The sequence below is a fragment of the Liolophura sinensis genome, chromosome 1, assembly GCF_032854445.1.
Source record: "Liolophura sinensis isolate JHLJ2023 chromosome 1, CUHK_Ljap_v2, whole genome shotgun sequence".
NCBI classification, from domain to species: Eukaryota; Metazoa; Mollusca; class Polyplacophora; order Chitonida; family Chitonidae; genus Liolophura; species Liolophura sinensis.
The window spans coordinates 73,426,788-73,444,249 of NC_088295.1; the positions used below are offsets into that span (position 1 = coordinate 73,426,788).

General features: G+C 37.4%; 1 protein-coding gene across 3 annotated transcripts in view; it reads left to right on the forward strand.

Moving 5' to 3' along the window:
* The window catches only part of LOC135461366 (macrophage mannose receptor 1-like), a 44,237-nt gene that overhangs the window by 9,334 nt on the left and 17,441 nt on the right, over positions 1 to 17,462 (forward strand). For all 3 annotated transcript variants that reach the window (XM_064738410.1, XM_064738409.1, XM_064738411.1), the window contains exons 8-26: positions 66 to 178; positions 693 to 822; positions 1,383 to 1,465; positions 2,133 to 2,237; positions 2,684 to 2,791; positions 3,869 to 4,042; positions 4,754 to 4,833; positions 5,694 to 5,847; positions 6,797 to 6,838; positions 7,300 to 7,470; positions 8,828 to 8,944; positions 9,349 to 9,462; positions 9,714 to 9,764; positions 10,174 to 10,353; positions 11,181 to 11,338; positions 11,934 to 12,053; positions 14,018 to 14,133; positions 14,538 to 14,686; positions 16,476 to 16,675. In XM_064738410.1, the coding sequence (XP_064594480.1) occupies positions 66 to 178; positions 693 to 822; positions 1,383 to 1,465; positions 2,133 to 2,237; positions 2,684 to 2,791; positions 3,869 to 4,042; positions 4,754 to 4,833; positions 5,694 to 5,847; positions 6,797 to 6,838; positions 7,300 to 7,470; positions 8,828 to 8,944; positions 9,349 to 9,462; positions 9,714 to 9,764; positions 10,174 to 10,353; positions 11,181 to 11,338; positions 11,934 to 12,053; positions 14,018 to 14,133; positions 14,538 to 14,686; positions 16,476 to 16,675 (2,365 nt within the window). The remainder of the gene's footprint in view (positions 1 to 65; positions 179 to 692; positions 823 to 1,382; positions 1,466 to 2,132; positions 2,238 to 2,683; positions 2,792 to 3,868; positions 4,043 to 4,753; positions 4,834 to 5,693; positions 5,848 to 6,796; positions 6,839 to 7,299; positions 7,471 to 8,827; positions 8,945 to 9,348; positions 9,463 to 9,713; positions 9,765 to 10,173; positions 10,354 to 11,180; positions 11,339 to 11,933; positions 12,054 to 14,017; positions 14,134 to 14,537; positions 14,687 to 16,475; positions 16,676 to 17,462) is intronic.

Below are 17,462 nucleotides of genomic sequence, written 5' to 3' on the forward strand. Positions count from 1 at the left end.
AATTACTGTAATTTGATTTTTATGGTTTGTCATGTTTATTGCTATGATGTATTGTGTTGTTTCAGTACCCAGGCAAACAATACGTGTGCTGTTGAGCACATAGATAATGACCCTCTGATGGGCTGGGCTCCTAAAGCCTGTGATGAAGAAAGACAATACATATGTCAAAAACCAGAGGGTAGGTTCTGTATCTATTGACTATGTATGAAGTTATTAGAAGGTCTTCCAGCAACCTGCAGATGGTCGTGGGTTTCCCCCATGCTCTGCCTAGTTTCCTCCCACCATAATACTGGCCACCGTAGTATAAGTGAAGTATGCTTGAGTACAACGTAAAACACCATTCAAATAAATAATTAGGGTTAAAAGTCATTTTTCAAGGGCAAAATTAAAGGCAATTTTTAATTTAAAGTTCAGTTTTCCCAGTGTTTTGTCCGCAATAGAGAATTATTGTTATTATTATCATCATCTGCAGAATCACAGGAACAAAAATTTCCCTTCTCAAAACAAACTTGTATGGTCATTTCACTTGGCACACTCTGATACTTTTTGAAAGAATTTATTTGCTAAGGAATACATTGTTTTTAATTGTCATTAATCTTTTATCTGATGCTTATGGTTATTGGAAGCATATCCGCTGTCTGAATTTTATTAAATGTCATTGTCATGATTGTTCTATTTCTTGTTACCCTCAGCAATCTGTGCCCCAGGCTGGAAAGCATTTGGCACCATGTGTTATCAGTTTGACCCTCGATTTCTGGTGTCCTGGAACTCCGCTAAGTCTTATTGTGAATCTCAGGGAGGAGGCTTGCTTGAAATCACCAGGTAACTGTAATGTAGAGAATGGACACAGATCAGAAACATTTGTTACAGGTTTACAGACCACATGTTGGTTCACTAAAAACCCATTATAAGTGTTAAAGCTGAAGCAGGATATGATCTAGAGGCAAAGGTTTTTGCCTTTCAGTTGTCATGACACACAAGGTGCCGGTTCAACTCGCCCCAGCCAAGTATAGTAATAGCCTCAGGATACAGGCTCAAATCCAGCACTTGCCCAGCTGAGGCCTTCCTTTATGGGGTATGTCAGGTGCTTGGCATGCTTGGCAAGATGCATTCCCCCCACCACACACACCACACGCACCTCTCTCTAGTTTTCCATGCCTTAAGCACCTTTCACCAAGATAAACCTGAGTGAAAGATGTGTAAAATGGCATTAATACATAAATGATGGAACTGGTAGATTTTCTACCATTGTCAAGTAAGAGTACTTGGTGGCATAGTCTGCCTTATGTTCTCATACAGTAGTTTTCTAAATTTCTGTGCACATGCCATAGTTAGTAACCAAATGATATTATCTTTTTTTTTCGTCATCCTCTATACTTTAGTGCTGACATTCAACAGTTTTTGAATGGTTACCTGGAAGAGCTGCGTGAATCGGGTTTATCTTATATGTGGCTTGGTCTCTCAGGTAAGATTAACACAACATTTACCCATTGACTCTGGTTTATCTCATTTGTTAATTGGTCTCTCAGGTAGGATTAACACAACTTTGTACCACTGACACAGGTTTATCTCATTTGTGGCTTGGTCTCTCAGGTAAGATTAACACATGATTTACCCATTGACTTAGGTTTATCTCATTTGTGGATTGGTGTCTCAAGTAGGATTGACACAACATTGTGCCATTGACTCAGGTTTATCTTATATGTGGCTTGGTCTTTTAGATAGGATTGAAACAACATTGTACCATTGACTCAGGTTTATCTTATTTGTGGCTTGGTCTCTCAAATAGGATCAATGCAACATTGTAACATTGACTAATGTTTGTGTTATTTGAGGCTTGGTCTCTCAGGTAAAAAGCCCTGAAACTGGCCAATCGAACTGATCTGGCTTTAAAAATGTGGATAAATTGCACTGAAAGTTGCTCTTTCATATGTGAAAAGGTTTCAGAATTAGGTACCAGCATATACTGTTGAGGTTGATGGTTAATTCCAGATAAGAACAATAGAACTACTGGACTGTCAGCCGAAATAAATGCACACACATGTACAGATAAACAACAGCCAAACAGTAATGAATGTAATTTTATATGTAGATCTGTATATGTTTGGTATGACTGCGTTTGTCTTTCACAGGAAGGTCCACATTTGCTTGGTCTAGCGGTGCAGCATTGACCTACTCCAACTGGCAGAGCACTCCCAGGTCTTCCTCCTACAATCGCTGTGCCTACATCTATACCTGTGAGTTACACAGCAATGAAATAATGACAAATTGGTTTCTACCCCTATTTTCACTGTGTTATTCCAGATTCAAGAATTTATATTTTGCTGGGTGTGTAATTGACATGCCCACAAGGGTGCTTATTCCAACTATGCAACAAAATAGATTTAAAGATGATTAAAACTGAGGCTCCTTGTTGACAGATGTGGTTAAGTACACTTCTTATATATTAGTTAAAGGCAACTTACATGTATCTTCCACGAGTATGGTATGTATATCTCTTGGTACACATGTGAAAGTTTGTCAGTGACTTACCATTGGTTGGTGATCTATGTGGGGCACTCCTGTCTTTCCTTCAGCCCATAAGACTGATGTTGTATAAGTGAAAAATTAAGTAAGGAACAATAAAACAAACTGGGTCATAGTATGCACTGCATGATTTTCTATTATATTTCTCTTATTTTAGCGAGCACAAGAGGCCAGTGGACAGCTACAACATACTGTACCCAGCTGAGAGGCGTGGCCTGTCAAATACCCTCCACAGTGGCAGTTGTACCAGCAACAACACCAACACGTAAGGCGAAATTCAAGGGACACAAATCCATGTACCTGTACTAAGTGGCAGGAATGGACTGTAGTTGTTGTAATGCATTACCATTATGGCTGTTAAAATGATCATTAATTACTAAATGTAATAAACATTAAATACATGTAAGTGAAATAAATAAACAAATGCATTTATAAATATAAACGAAAGATTAAACAACTTGAGTAGGCTTATGTGCAATGCACTGTATTAACCACCTTTGTAAGTTTTATTATTTTTGAGTATTGTTTATGTTTTTATAAAAATTTTTTGTGCCACTGACAACTTTTACATAATATTTTGGCGTTTTATTTTGCTGAAATGGAATAATGAAACATTAAGTATGTATTTTTGATTTTTGAAGTTCTATAGTATCATTATTGATTGCTTCCCAATTGTAAGGTTAAACGCTCTCTGTCAACTTTGTTTTTTTGACCAGAAGTAGCATACAGCATTTATTATAGTTGATCAGGTTTATAAAAACTGTAGGAGACCGCTTTTGTATTAGATATCTCAGAATGGGCATGTTTATTGCTGCAAGTTTGGAAATGAAAGTGTTTTACTTCAATATTAAACAATATTTGAACTACAGAATGGTGTCATTATTAGTGCCATGCTGGTGCTGCAGGGTTTACACCTCATCTGTCTATCCTCCAGGCTGTGGTGACGCAGTTTCTAAAAAAAAATTTCCAAGCCCTCAGTCATATTTACACCATGAATTTTAGACTGTTTCATCTATTTTCAACAATTTTCTTTGAATGTTTTATGATAATTTTGTAGATTGTCTTCAAATCAGTTCTTCATCGTGAATTAAAGTGTGGTACAAACATGTTGCCTCACTATGACAAGTTACAGATCAAATTCGAGATCAGGTTCGATCTCTTCATTCATTTTCAACAAAATTGTTGCCGTTTTTTTCTTTCTGTTGTGGCCCTTGAAATATTCTGGCAGCTCATGCTTGTTTGCTTGACCATGAAGTTCTTCATATATCCACCGTCTGGTAACCCAATGTGTAAATCAGCTTGATGTAACTACTGTAATGATTTTTCTGTTTTCTTTTTGTAGCTCGCTATGTATGTGAGAGAGGCTGGTCCATTTTCAACAGCCACACCGATGATCACTGCTATAAGTTTAACACCACAACTCTCCTGAACTGGGGGGATGCTGAGAAAGCCTGTAAACAACTTGGAGGGGATTTAGCCACAATAACAGACTCTAGTGCACAGTCATACCTTAACAGTAAGTAGACATATTCATGTAGACTACTTGTCCATGACCAGTTATTAGTGAATAAATGATTAGGGCTTAACTCCACATCAGCAATATTTCAGCCATATCGAGGTGAGTAAAGTGCAAGTGATCTTCCATATTGGCTATGGATTTGATAGCCCACTTGGTGAATGACAATTTAGTGATACATCATCTGACCATAGTTCTTGGTAACTGTTACTCATGATAATGAACATTTTTTCTTAAATTTTTAGGAATTTTTTGTTTTTTTGTTTTTTTATTTAGTTTTATGTAATATACATCTTCAGAAGATGTTCAGCAAACTTGAAATGTGAGACACACTATTGTGTTGTAATTATGCAGTCTACCAAGTAACTTCAGTTCTGCTGTAGAGATTGTTGGGAATTACAAATTGTTTACAAATCAGTGAGGGATTATCCCTAATAATTCTCTTAATTGTCATTGTTTTGAAAATATAGGCCCAGGAGGTTTAGTTAGGAGTCAAATGCAAGTCATTTTGTTCATTTAGCTGGGCCGACTCAAAGATTCTGACTTTCTTTCAGTGCTATGTTCCTTTGAAACTAAATTTACATGCATCTTCTGTACTGTACATTCATAATCCTGAATTGCTACCTGACAGGACCTGCATGGAGGTAACCTTATATGTATGGGACCGGGCTGTTAGGATTGTTAATGACTGAATGTCGTGTTAATGTTTAGGATACCTGCGAGGAAATATGTGGATAGGACTGAATGATATGGGAGTGGAGGGAACATTCACCTGGATTGACGGTAACCAGGTAAGGAGTAGTCTGCCAGCAATCGGCTGTCCAGAGATAACAGCTCATCGTGGTAAATTGTATTGATTTAGTTTGATTTTTTGGGGTGTCTTGATCCCTTTTGTATTAAAACACTCTTGTTTTTTAACTTTTTTTTAGCTCTCACTGTTCACTCCAGACATTTTCTCATAATAGCTCATCATAGCTCATCATTATGAATTGAAACCAATGGTTTGGCTGTGCCAAGCAGAATTAAATTTTTTGGATTGTTTTGTCTGTTTTTGACAAACAGGCCAATTGCGCTGTACATGTGGACTTTATAACAGTAGGGGGACATGTTTTTTGCTCACGCAACTCTTCCAAAATGCTTGTGGTCTTTTCATGTTGCATCACTTGTGATGCGTGTGTACCCTTATTATGGTATAATGTAATAACTGCTCGTACCACTGAATGAAATAATGGCTTATTAAATTGGACTGAAATAATTTTGTACATTATACATGTAGCCTTACTATTGTTGTAATCTATTCAGGATGTTGTGAGGCGTGTTTGATAAATGACCTAAAGTTTCTCCTCAGAAGATGCACTTTTGGAGGCAAATAAACAAAGTAAAATATTACTTTTGCTTCGGAAACTTCCATTGTTACAGAAGGACATCATCCTGCCCTCCAAACAAATCTTGAAACATCTTTCTAAGATGAATAAAATTCTCAGACTCAGACAAAAATGTGCAACTTGAATATAGTCAGTAGTGAAATTTTAAGTCAATTACCGTTATTCTTCTTCAGCTTGATATACTAATTTTCAACATCACTAAAATATGTTCCTGATAGTGGGAGAATAAGAAGTTTTTGTTTATGGGACTATTTTCTGCTGGGCAGGCTTCCTACATGAATTGGTTTGGACATGATGTAACCAAGATAAATGATGATAACAAAGACTGTGTGTTGGCCGTGTATGACTATAGAAGGAAGGGAACTTGGAAACCAACAGACTGTAGCGATATCAATGGATTTGTATGTCAGAAACCAGCATGTAAGTTACTGTATTTGAGTTTTAATGGTAAAATAAAGTTGCTTCAGAAAATATCTAATTTGAAAGTCATTCCATATATCTTGGAACATCACCCTACTTTAATGTCACATAGACAAATGTCTTGCAAATTGACCTATCATTATGATAAAACGTTGTCACTGGTGTGCACTAAAATTGAATCTGTGACACATCTTTTTCTAAAGCACTGCACAAGTTTCTGTGAAAAGCTTCACGCGTCTTCCCCGTGATACATGTGTATGCAAAATTTCCGATATCACACTAGTATGTTTTCCTGATGTTCACCATGAGGGAATTTTTGAGAACACCATTTCAGTAATCCTTTACTCATGGGTCAAAAGAGTTATTCCGACATTAAGTGTCATGTTTAGAGTCGGAAAAACTTCCTGTGATGTCAGAGTTCCTAAACTATAGTGTAGTGTGTATAGCCCAATTCAGATGTTTAAATGCCTTTAACTCTTTTTACACAAATCTAAAAAAATGAATGAAAGTATATTTATACACCCTGGTCTATTTAGTGATGCCTACTTCGTTTTTTAGAGGTCTTTTCCTTTAATGACACAAACAAATCATTTTTAGCATGATTTTCACAATAATTGTGTGCATAAATTCCATTGAAAACATTGCTTTAGTTGTTGTAAAGGTTGAAGACTTACAGTATGTCTATGGATGTAATTTTGTCCATACTACAGGTCTAAACATCATTCATGGATTGGCATGGAAGTTTTTATACATCTTTCCTGGCAAATTGAGTTTGTGTATAACACCTATAAAATTCTGCAGTTGTGTATGTATGAGAGAGTACAAATAGTTCACATCTAAATATGTCATATTGTTTCACAGTGCATAGTTTTTAAAACACTATCGGATAATAAATGTACATGTACTATTATTTGTCATCCTCTTGATTTTTTGTTTTTGTTTTTTGCAGTGAATGCAGGCACACCAACAGCCAGTGCTGTGACAACCCAAAGTAAGATAGTGCTAAAGAATATGCATATTTTTTTATAATGCTCACCCATATGCTAAATAAATGTATTTTCATTATATATATGCTACTCTTACTTAAAATTATTAATGCTAGAAAATTGGATTTTTTGGGGGGGTTCAAGGTGATATCGGTATTTAAAGTGCTGGTCAAGCTTGATTAAGACTTGTTTAAATAAGTAGACATGTTAACAAAAATGTAAAACACTGACCATGGCCACCTATGATTTTACTGATGCACTAATTTGTCTACAGGCACATCTAAACCTATGCATTTGTGTATTATTTCCAGCATTTTTACTAATAAGCTGAACTAATAAGCCTTTTTAATGATAGTAGAAAGGAAAGACTACAAACTTTGTTGTTCCAGGCTTAACTAATATTATTACATGTAAATAGACCATAATTTGATATGACATATCATGTTTATTGTTTGGGTGCTTACAGGACCATGGAGCGTGAATTGTGGGCCCTTCTGGGAGGAGCTCTCCTCTTCTGGAGGTTGTTACCAATTCCACGAGGAACAGAAGACATATGCAGATGCTCAGAACTTCTGTTCTCATTATGGTGGAAACTTGGCAAGCATCACCACTGTGGCGGAACAGAATTATATTCAAGGTGAATTGAATTGTTTTCTCCTGAACAGACAAGGAATGGATATAGGATCTGAAAGCCTGACATTTTCGAACGACCACAAGGCACAGTATATGAAGGTTCAATACCAGTCTTCGGCAGGGAAATGGAAGTTGATGGGGCATATGGGGCTGTTTGCAGTTTCATACATTTCCTTAAGATCACTTGACTTCCAGCAATATATATTATGCAAACATCTAAGTCACTTGTAGGAAAATTTGTTTGCAACTATCTAAAGAATATAGTGGCTTACCCCCAGTGACATTTAACAGCAATCAAGTTAATATTTATAAATCAATCTTACTTCCACTATTGGCCAAAACCCCCCCCAAAACCCCAAAACTTAGTTTGTACATGATGACTGCACCCAGATAATGTGTGTGTAGTGTATACTATGCATATTATACACCTTGTGCATGCTGGGGATTGGATATCAGGTATTGTAATAGCGCGAGAGAAGTGATGTTATCACTTGTTGTGAGCTGACAATTCCTGATATCCCATCCTGCGCATGCACTATAAGAGTTATTCCAACATTCAGTATCGTGATTAGAGTGGAAAAAACTTCAGAGTTTCTAATCTCTGATAGTATGGTCCATAGAGCCACCTTAGAATTCAAATGTTTGAATGCCTCTTTGAACATATCGCTTTCACAAAAATCTAAAAAAATAAATGAAAGTATATTTATGCAAATTTTTAAGTGGTCTATTTTGTGATACCTACTTCGATTTTTAGAGGTCTTTTCCTTTATATCGCTGAATTTGTACATTGATAGCAGAGCTAGCCATCGTCCAGTTGTCTACTTTAGAAACAAGAAGACGTCAGAGAGGCACACAAAAGGAGGTTACTGCAGTTGAATAAATGCAGGTGATCCTTGGATATAGGCATGAGATCCCCTGGATATTAACATGAGAGTGTTGGTTATTGCCTCGTGAACATGGGACATTACTGACGTTGCTTTGTTTGAGCACAAGATCATCACACATCATGTTTTGCAGAATGTGATCATGTATTCACTAATGGAAACCAAAAATTGCTCTTTGATGTATAATAATATGTCTTCTCAATCTTTCTCACAGTTGTAATTGTCTGCAGGACATTTGTGACCATACTGGTAGTAATAGAGCTCTGTAACTAAGGGCTTGAACAAGTAAAGTTTTTAGTCATATTTACCTATTAAAGTTTCTGAACAAAGTACATTTTATATCTATTATGTTCTTTGGGCCCTGTAACAGGCATGTTTGCCTTGTCTCTGTGCGTTGTTGAACACTTAACATTTGTGTATCATGTACTCTAGGCTGCTGTGTGGGTTATTGAATGCATACATTGATGTCTTCTCCAGGCCGGATAGGAGGCATGCATTCCCTGTCTCTGTGGGTGGGTGGTAATGACCTGAGTGTGGAGGGGGGCTGGAGCTGGCAGGATAAATCCCCGTTCACTTATATCAACTGGGAGCCAGGTCAGTATTGATTTTGTGTGATACGTGCTATAATGTTGAGTGACAGTAGATGGATACCTTGTTCCTTTAACCTGGTAATATGGAGTTTTTGTTTGGTAGGAAGCTTAAAGAAATGAATAAAAGCTGTTTGCTAGACTTTCGTTTTCAGTACAACTGATTTAAGAGTTGTATATTTCTTTGAAGATCATTTTTCCTGGCACTGTATTACTGATATCTAAAGCAACTAAGTTGAGACTAATCGAGTGCAAAAGCTGTGTCCCAGATAAGTATGTATTTTTTATGGGTGAAAACTCAGTGCTGTTTTGTCTTTTTTGTACTTTTCATACATTTATACATGTACTGACACATATTGTTGTATTAGTTTCACTTTCTGTTTGTTACGTGTTATGAATGTTGTACATCAGGTGAGCCTAACAATGATGAAGACAGTGAGGACTGTGTCTCCATCTACACTAGGAGGGGAACTTGGAGCGACAACAACTGTAACCTGAAGAATGGCTTTATCTGCAAGAAAATGTGTAAGTACAACATGCAACATTTCATCCAGTGTTCGCTATCTGCATGTATGCAGCTGTAGATGCTGACGCCACAGACTGTAGCTGAAGTTTGCTGTACTGTTTGACATGAGCAGTTTTAATTTTGTAAATACTGACATTAACTATGGCTAAAGTTCACGTTCACATGGTGATTTTGACACTTTTCCTGCTTGCAGAATTAACTGTCCATCATTTTTAACAGAATATCTAATCCATGATTTTGTGGTTGACAGCCCGTGTGACCCCGTCTCCATCATCTACTGTGGCTACAACACCAGTACCAGGTAACCAAGAACATCAAACTGTTTAAATAATAACTGTAAGCTACTCTCTTTTTAGTGTAGTATTAACTGGTCGTGTAGCTGTTTGAACTACAAGGTACAACCTGTCACTGAAACATGGTATACGATTGTAATGGTGTGTGTAATCCTTTTGAAGAAGGCTTTCTTTTGCCAAGGCATGTGATGTGATGAGAGCACTTGGATTATTAAAGCCATGTTTATTTACATACTAAAAAGATACATTTCTTGTAGATTTTTAAATGCTGGTGGGATAATATATTTTAGTTTAATATTAATATTTATTTTGTTCTATAATTGAATGTCCCAGACAAGATACATGTAAGATTATTGAACTGGTATTTTTACATATACAAATACATTTACACTAGTGTGTATACTTGTGATGTTGTAGCTGGTATGCTGTTGGGTTGTCCCCATGGCTGGCTGAGCTTCAACAATCAATGTTACCAGATTAACAAGGGAACCAAGACATGGAGCCAAGCCTTGACAGCCTGTAGAGGGGCAGGCGGAGATTTAACCAGTATCACTACACTAGGAGAGCAAGATTTCCTCTACAGTCAAGCCAGAAGTGGTCAGTTTGAGCACAACTTGTTCAAACAAAATTTTTGTATATGTACCCTTGTGTTAGAGTTTCTCTGCTTTAACACTAGCGCAGCACAATTACCCAGGAGCGTCTCACCAATGCGAGTGTTACGAGTTCAAGACCAGTTCACTCTGGCTTTCTCTCTGTTCAGTTGTGGGAAGGTCTGTCAGTAGTCCGCGTACAGTCATGGGTTTCCTGCCTGGGTTCCTTCCACCATAATGCTGGCTGCTGTCATATAAGTGAAATATTCCATCTCCAATCAAATAAGTAATACATTAGTACATGTATTTCTAAAAAGTTGTATAAAGTTACTTGTACATTAATGACATTGTCTGTGAGCAGGCTGCATGTACTTTCATAGACTCAATCACTTGTCTTTGGTTCCCAGTACTGTATGTTTCTTGGGCGTGTGTGTGTCTGACTGGTTAAACAAAGAGTTTCATTCGAGCTGATTTGGTAGCATCTTTGTCAGGAAATTCATAAATGTAAGAGCCTGTCCAGGTGCTGTTTTTTCCTACAGCCATGAACCTGGCAAATGTTGTTTAACTGAAATCGTCTTAGTAAAATGAGGTGTCACATCATTAATACACCAGTCAGATGACTTTTTCTTTTTTTTCTTTCTTTTTTTCTTAATTAAAACTCCAATCAGATGATGTTTTTTTCTGTCCTTTTTTCGTCTTTTTTTTTTTATAGCAAGCTCATGTATTCAAAAATTTAATTTTTTTCTATTTACATGTAACAGTTAAATCTATTTTCATTCAGTATAAGTATTCACTGTATGTGTACTCATTGATACCCATGTTGCCTTCCTTCAGTCCCCGGCCCTCTGTGGATTGGCTTCAGCGCACGCCGCTCCCCTCGCTATTACCAGTGGTCAGACGGCAGGAGAGCCACCTACACTCACTGGTCGCGTGACGAGCCAAACAACAGCCATGACGGCAGCGAGAACTGTGTCACCTTCAATGCATTAGGGGTAGGCCGCCAGAACCATTGTAAATTTAAATGCTTTCTGTGCTACCAAGGTCAGACTTCCTGATGTAGAAAATATTTTGGCATATTTACTGAAAACATGACGAGAATAAACTTACAGTGTGTTTCTATATAGGCTTGCCATTTGAGCACAAGTACAAACATGTCCTGTAAAGTCTTGTCCTTAAGTTATTGAACTCTGAGTGGGTAAATGAGATTCCTAGATTGCATGTACATGTATCTATGGCATGTAGGGTTTGATTGATTTGTCGTATATCCTGATGTATTTGGGAACTCACTTCATTATGCATTGATTATACGTTGACAATCTTACAGTGAAGATGGTGAGGTCAGCAAAATTACTTTTTTCCTGTATAATATTAGATCTTAGCCTTATGTTTTGGCTCTTGTCTCAGTTATGTTGTTTGTTGCAATCATCTATGTAAAATTCTCCTGCTGCTGGTAGTAGCTGTCTCTCCTCTGCTCGATTTCCTCCCACTGTATTCTTATTGACAGATATTCAAAATGCTAATGAAAGTAGGTAAATAAATAAATAAATAAGTAAATAAAATTCTCCTTTTTGTGTTCGTAAATTCTAGGCTGGCTATTGGAGTGACACTGTGTGTAATCTGCCCAGTGTGGCAGGCTACATTTGTAAGAGGCCTCCTTCTGTTGTATCTGCCACAACACCTCCAAACTACAAAATAGGCTGCCCCTCAGTGAGTATATGTTAATTCTGTTAAGCGACTTTGTGAATTATCTCTGATGTTGCTGACATGGGTTTTCAGTAAGGCAGCACTACATCTATGTAAATACAACACTGTAGTGTATTCAGTCCCAGTCATAGACAGAGAATTCGCCCACCACCACAGTTCCAGAAGGCTTCATGGCAGTATAAATTGGTTGACAACCCCCATATGACCTGGAGTGTGCTGCAGGTCTCTTGCCTTCCATACACTAAAGCACAAGCATAACATATATGATATAAATTGATCATTCTCCTGTCTTGGTCATACTAGGTCAATTAAATTAAATGCTGAGGTCTATAATTTTCAACAATTTCTAATATTTACCTGCCTCAACGTTTAATCGTTAAATTGAAAAGCCTGGAGGTTCATTCTGCAAGGCACTTTGCGGAACGAAGTGGGCATTCAAATCCACTTTGAAATGGCTGCGTACGCCAATTTCTGGTGTGCCTTAAAGAGGATAGAACCTTTATTTCCACTTATGTGAGGATAAATCCATTCTTGAGTCGAAACGTTGTTGAAATTCACAGACATATTTCCTTCTCCCTCGTCAAAATAACTTTGTGCTGACATAGCAAGCTGGGTACGGAAATCAACCTAGGACAAGACCACAAACACAGTATAAAATGACAGCCAGGGATTATTTCATTGGTCATTATCAATGTAGAATAGAAAGAACAGTTTGCCGAGTAAGTGGATTCTAAAGGTTCCAGTCAAGACTGGCTGACATCATGTGCACATCTGCTTCATTATCCATGTTTTCTGCCTGTGGCCTCGATGCACCCAATGCGTCGCGCGTGCACACCGCGATATTGAAAGAAAACAGTCAAAACTTTTATCTGCATATAACTAGTCTGAAATTGATTGAAACTGACAGAAGTGATCGAAAAGACAAATCTCTTATCAGCCCACACCAGAAATTGGCGTGTGCCGCTGTTTTGAAGTGGATTTAACAGCCAGCTTTGTTCTGCAAAGTGCCTAGGCCTGCATTATGAACTGAATATCAGAAATTGTTGAAAGCAGACCTTAACGTTTAATTTAATTGAACTGAGGTCATACAACTTATTGCAATCAGATGACAGACAACCGGTAGCTGTACCTTTGTTTGGATTTTTCGGAGCAATGTTCATTAGAAAATGTTGCACGCTATAAAATTACAGCTTCTCATTAGCAGTGGATTTGACATTAAAAATACAAACTCTCCTGTGCCTGGCTTCTCATAATGGATATATGCATTGTGGTTACCATACTGCAAGGAACCGAGTCATGGAGAAGTTAACCACAACAATGGAGGAGTAGAAGGGTAATGCGTGACATCCATTGGATATTACGAGTTGAATGTATTTGTAAAGGAAAAAATGGGTATCGAGAAATAGAGGCTGCCTGAGTGGGCAGGCTACACAAGCTTATAACACGCCCGCAGCAATTTTTGCCTGCATTTGGCATGCGGGCAGGCGTTAATTTACACCACTGGAAAATCTGTGTGTCACAAGTAGAAAAGTTCAATAGCCACTTCACCAAGGCTGGTGGTTTTCTCCACCATGTACATGTAAGTGAAAGTGAGTATGGCATTGTACCCCATCAAATTAATAAATATGTCATCTGTCCAAGATAAGGCTGAAACCCCATTCAAACAAATGAGCAAACAGTTTTTAAAGTATTAAAACATTGATTGCCGATCTATGGTTTTACAGTGTTATGACATCGGTGCAGTTAACAAACACGCACGTGATGATGAATCCCGCATTCAACGAATGCCGATACTTTTTTCTATTGTGTAGCTTGATGAGTAAATTGTACTTATCTTTGTATCTATCAGAGGCATTTAGTGGCTGGGTAGTTACAGAAGTAATGCTTCTATTATGTTTAACATTAGTCTTGTAAAACAACTCATTTTGATTTCTTTAAATGTTGTTATTTTTTTGCTTTTTTTTCAGAATGGTGTGGGTTACTTTAACCTGTGTTACCTGTTCATCGAAACAAAGATGACTTTTGCTGATGCTGAGTCATACTGTGTCCAGCAATCAGGACATCTGATAACAGTGCTGGATCGGTATGTGTGAACTAGCACTGTAGATCACCATGCTCACCATATGAATAAAAATGCAAAATTTACATGTTATTGCACCCAGAACTGCAGAACATTGAGCGATGATTTAGTGAGGAACTAATTTTGTCCTGTTCAGTGATTTCTTTCCTCTGATATGGAAATTGGCTGCATCTTTAAGTTGGGAAGTTTGTCAGGTACCTACATAGTGAACGTCAGTGGTTTACTGCGGCGGATACTTGGGCTTCCTCCTTCCATAAACTTGAAGATCATTGTACAAGTAAAAAAGTTGAGTACAATGTAACGTGTTAAACAACGATAATTGTACACTTCTTGTCCAGTTAATTGAGTCATCATGAAGAAGGTATTGTAATAATTGTACACTAAATGCCAGTATGATTTCTGTTCAGGTTTATAAGTGCCTTCTTGTCCAGTGAAATGAGCCAGCATAATGGAATGTACTGGATTGGATTACAGACCTATCAGAGTGGCTACTATTACTACTACTGGACAAGCAAAGCCAGGGTCCGCTTCACTAACTTTGATCAGAGTCATACAGGTATGTGGCTAGGATGTGACTACCAACATGTCTTTGTATGTGGCCAGGCATTTTGTCTCTAAATGGTCCTCAGCCTCAGTAAGTCAGATGTAGTAGTTGCTCCCTGTACTGACTAACATTGGATGAGAGTGTTAAGCACTTTTCATTCCTTGAAGGTGATACATTATGGTACAGCCTATGATCTTAGAAAAAAACGAAGTTGATTTTTTGAGAAGATTTTGTCATATTGAAAATGCTATTGTGTTGAATTTGTTGGTTGTGTTAGATATGTTATTCATTAGGGTAGGGTTCGTTGGAGACGAGATAAGGGGTTGTTAAGAATCTTTTGGGGATTTGTTTTATTATGGCTTTACATGAAATGTATAAGTGTACATTAAGAAACTTGATCTTGAGGCCACAGCTGTCATAATCCCTCTTGGTACCTGCAGCTAGTTGATGTGGACCTGGGGGAGCTGCAACCGTTAGATTAATGTGGGGACCAGTCAAATGCCTGTCAGCAAGAACTTGATATCATTTTATTGACATCAGATATTTCTCTCCTACATCATCATGATGACCCCACATGAAACACAGATCTATGTTACAATGGAAACAGATACATTGTTCATTGCAGACATTGCGCTACAATTTTTGACATAACAATAGCTCAAAATTCTGCTTCACACTACTAGTCTCACATCGAGGATTAAAAAATATGCCCGTCTTTCACAAATTTGAGGTGACTGACCCTTAACGATATTTGCCCTTCCTTCAGACAAGCATGACTGTTCAGTGATTTATTTTCATTTTTTTTATTTTTAAATCTGCAGCAGCTAATAAAAGCCATATATTTTACCTGTAAGGGATAGCTTGTTGACGAATGCAGGTACGATCACTGGGAACTGAATGTTGATGTTGTTAATCGTAGGCTATCCAGGCACATGCTTCTTTAACTGTATTACTTATACAAAACTGGCCTTGGACCAGGAGACACGTCTTAATTTCTAATTTCACGTCTTAATTTCTTAATTTCACACAGTTAATCAGTATAACAAATACAAGTCCGTGGGATGGGACATAGTTTATGTGTGACCATAAAGCATTGTTTGTGTTTATATTTGATCATTAAGCATTGTTTGTGTTTATGTGTGACCATAAAGCATTGTTTGTGTTTATGTGTGACCATAAAGCATTGTTTGTGTTTATGTGTGACCATAAAGCATTGTTTGTGTTTATATTTGATCATTAAGCATTGTTTGTGTTTATGTGTGACCATAAAGCATTGTTTGTGTTTATGTGTGACCATAAAGCATTGTTTGTGTTTATGTGTGGCCATAAAGCATTGTTTGTGTTTATGTGTGACCATAAAGCATTGTTTGTGTTTATATTTGACCATAAAGCATTGATTGTGTTTATGTGTGACCATAAAGCATTGTTTGTGTTTATGTGTGACCATAAAGCATTGTTTGTGTTTATGTGTGACCGTAAAGCATTGTTTGTGTTTATGTGTAACCGTAAAGCATTGTTTGTGTTTGTGTGTGACCATAAAGCTTTGTTTGTGTTTATGTGTGACCATAAAGCGTTGTTTGTGTTTATATGTGACCATAAAGCATTGTTTGTGTTTATATGTGACCATAAAGCTTTGTTTGTGTTTATATGTGGCCATAAAGCATTGTTTGTGTTTATGTGTGACCATAAAGCATTGTTTGTGTTGGAAGTCAGATATTTGGGAGTAAAGATCAGTTTAGCATGGATGCATGTTTGTTTTTAGGAGGATCAACTGTATTAACTGCTCATGTTTTCTGCCCAGGTCGAGAAGTAGCAAGCTGTGTGTCCGTAAAATCAGAGCGCCCTCCTGGTCTGTGGCATAACCAACCCTGTACAACAAAACTGCCATTTATCTGTGAGACGAAGCGTGTCGGCTTCACGCTGCCACCCCCAGGACAACAGACAACTCTATCCAACCGTTGTCCGTCCTACTACACAGAGTACAACGGTTACTGCTACAGGGTAACTAGAAATGCAGTTACTCGCCAATTTTTTACCACAATCTAAATGCCTTCAAGTAAATTTGTTTTGTCAGAGTACACAAGAATCTAATCCAAATCTAGCACCACATAGAAGTTGCTCCAAATTAAGGTTTTGAAGTACATAACAGATAATAGGATTCTATGTTTATTACTAAAATGTTGTGGAACAATGTGTAATGTAATTCCTTTTACAAGAGTCCAAGCAGCTCCCCCTAGTCATGAGTCATGGAATATGGAAGTCATGACAAGACTCTGATTCAAAGAATTCCTTTGGAAGTAAATCCCTGCTTTATGGCCAAACATGTTAAATCGTTGCTACACTTGTTGATATGTTAGAGGATCAGAAGATGTATGATTCATACACACAAGCCAGAAGTGCATGTCCATTCACTGTCCTAGAATACTGTGAAACAATACGCAAAACAACTTCACAGGAACAAAAAGTATTGTGAGATAATCTTCAGGGTTAACTGCATCTGCAAAAAGAAAAAAAAAAATCCTTCTTCCTGGTTATGTGTGGAAGCAAAGCTACCTTAGTGATACAACTGCGGTACAACCATATTTCATTGTTTCATTAGGTGCCTGGTGTAAAGTCTATGATTTCTTGGTCTGAAAAGATGTCTTAGATTATGATAGTCCCTCTGAACTTAATTTTTGACATTTTTTTGAATTTTTTTTGTCTGAAAATTAAACATGGTAAAACATTTGTTTCTATCAAAGCTGAACACTGTTAGGACCTTTCTGTTATCAAATTTGAATGCTGTGAA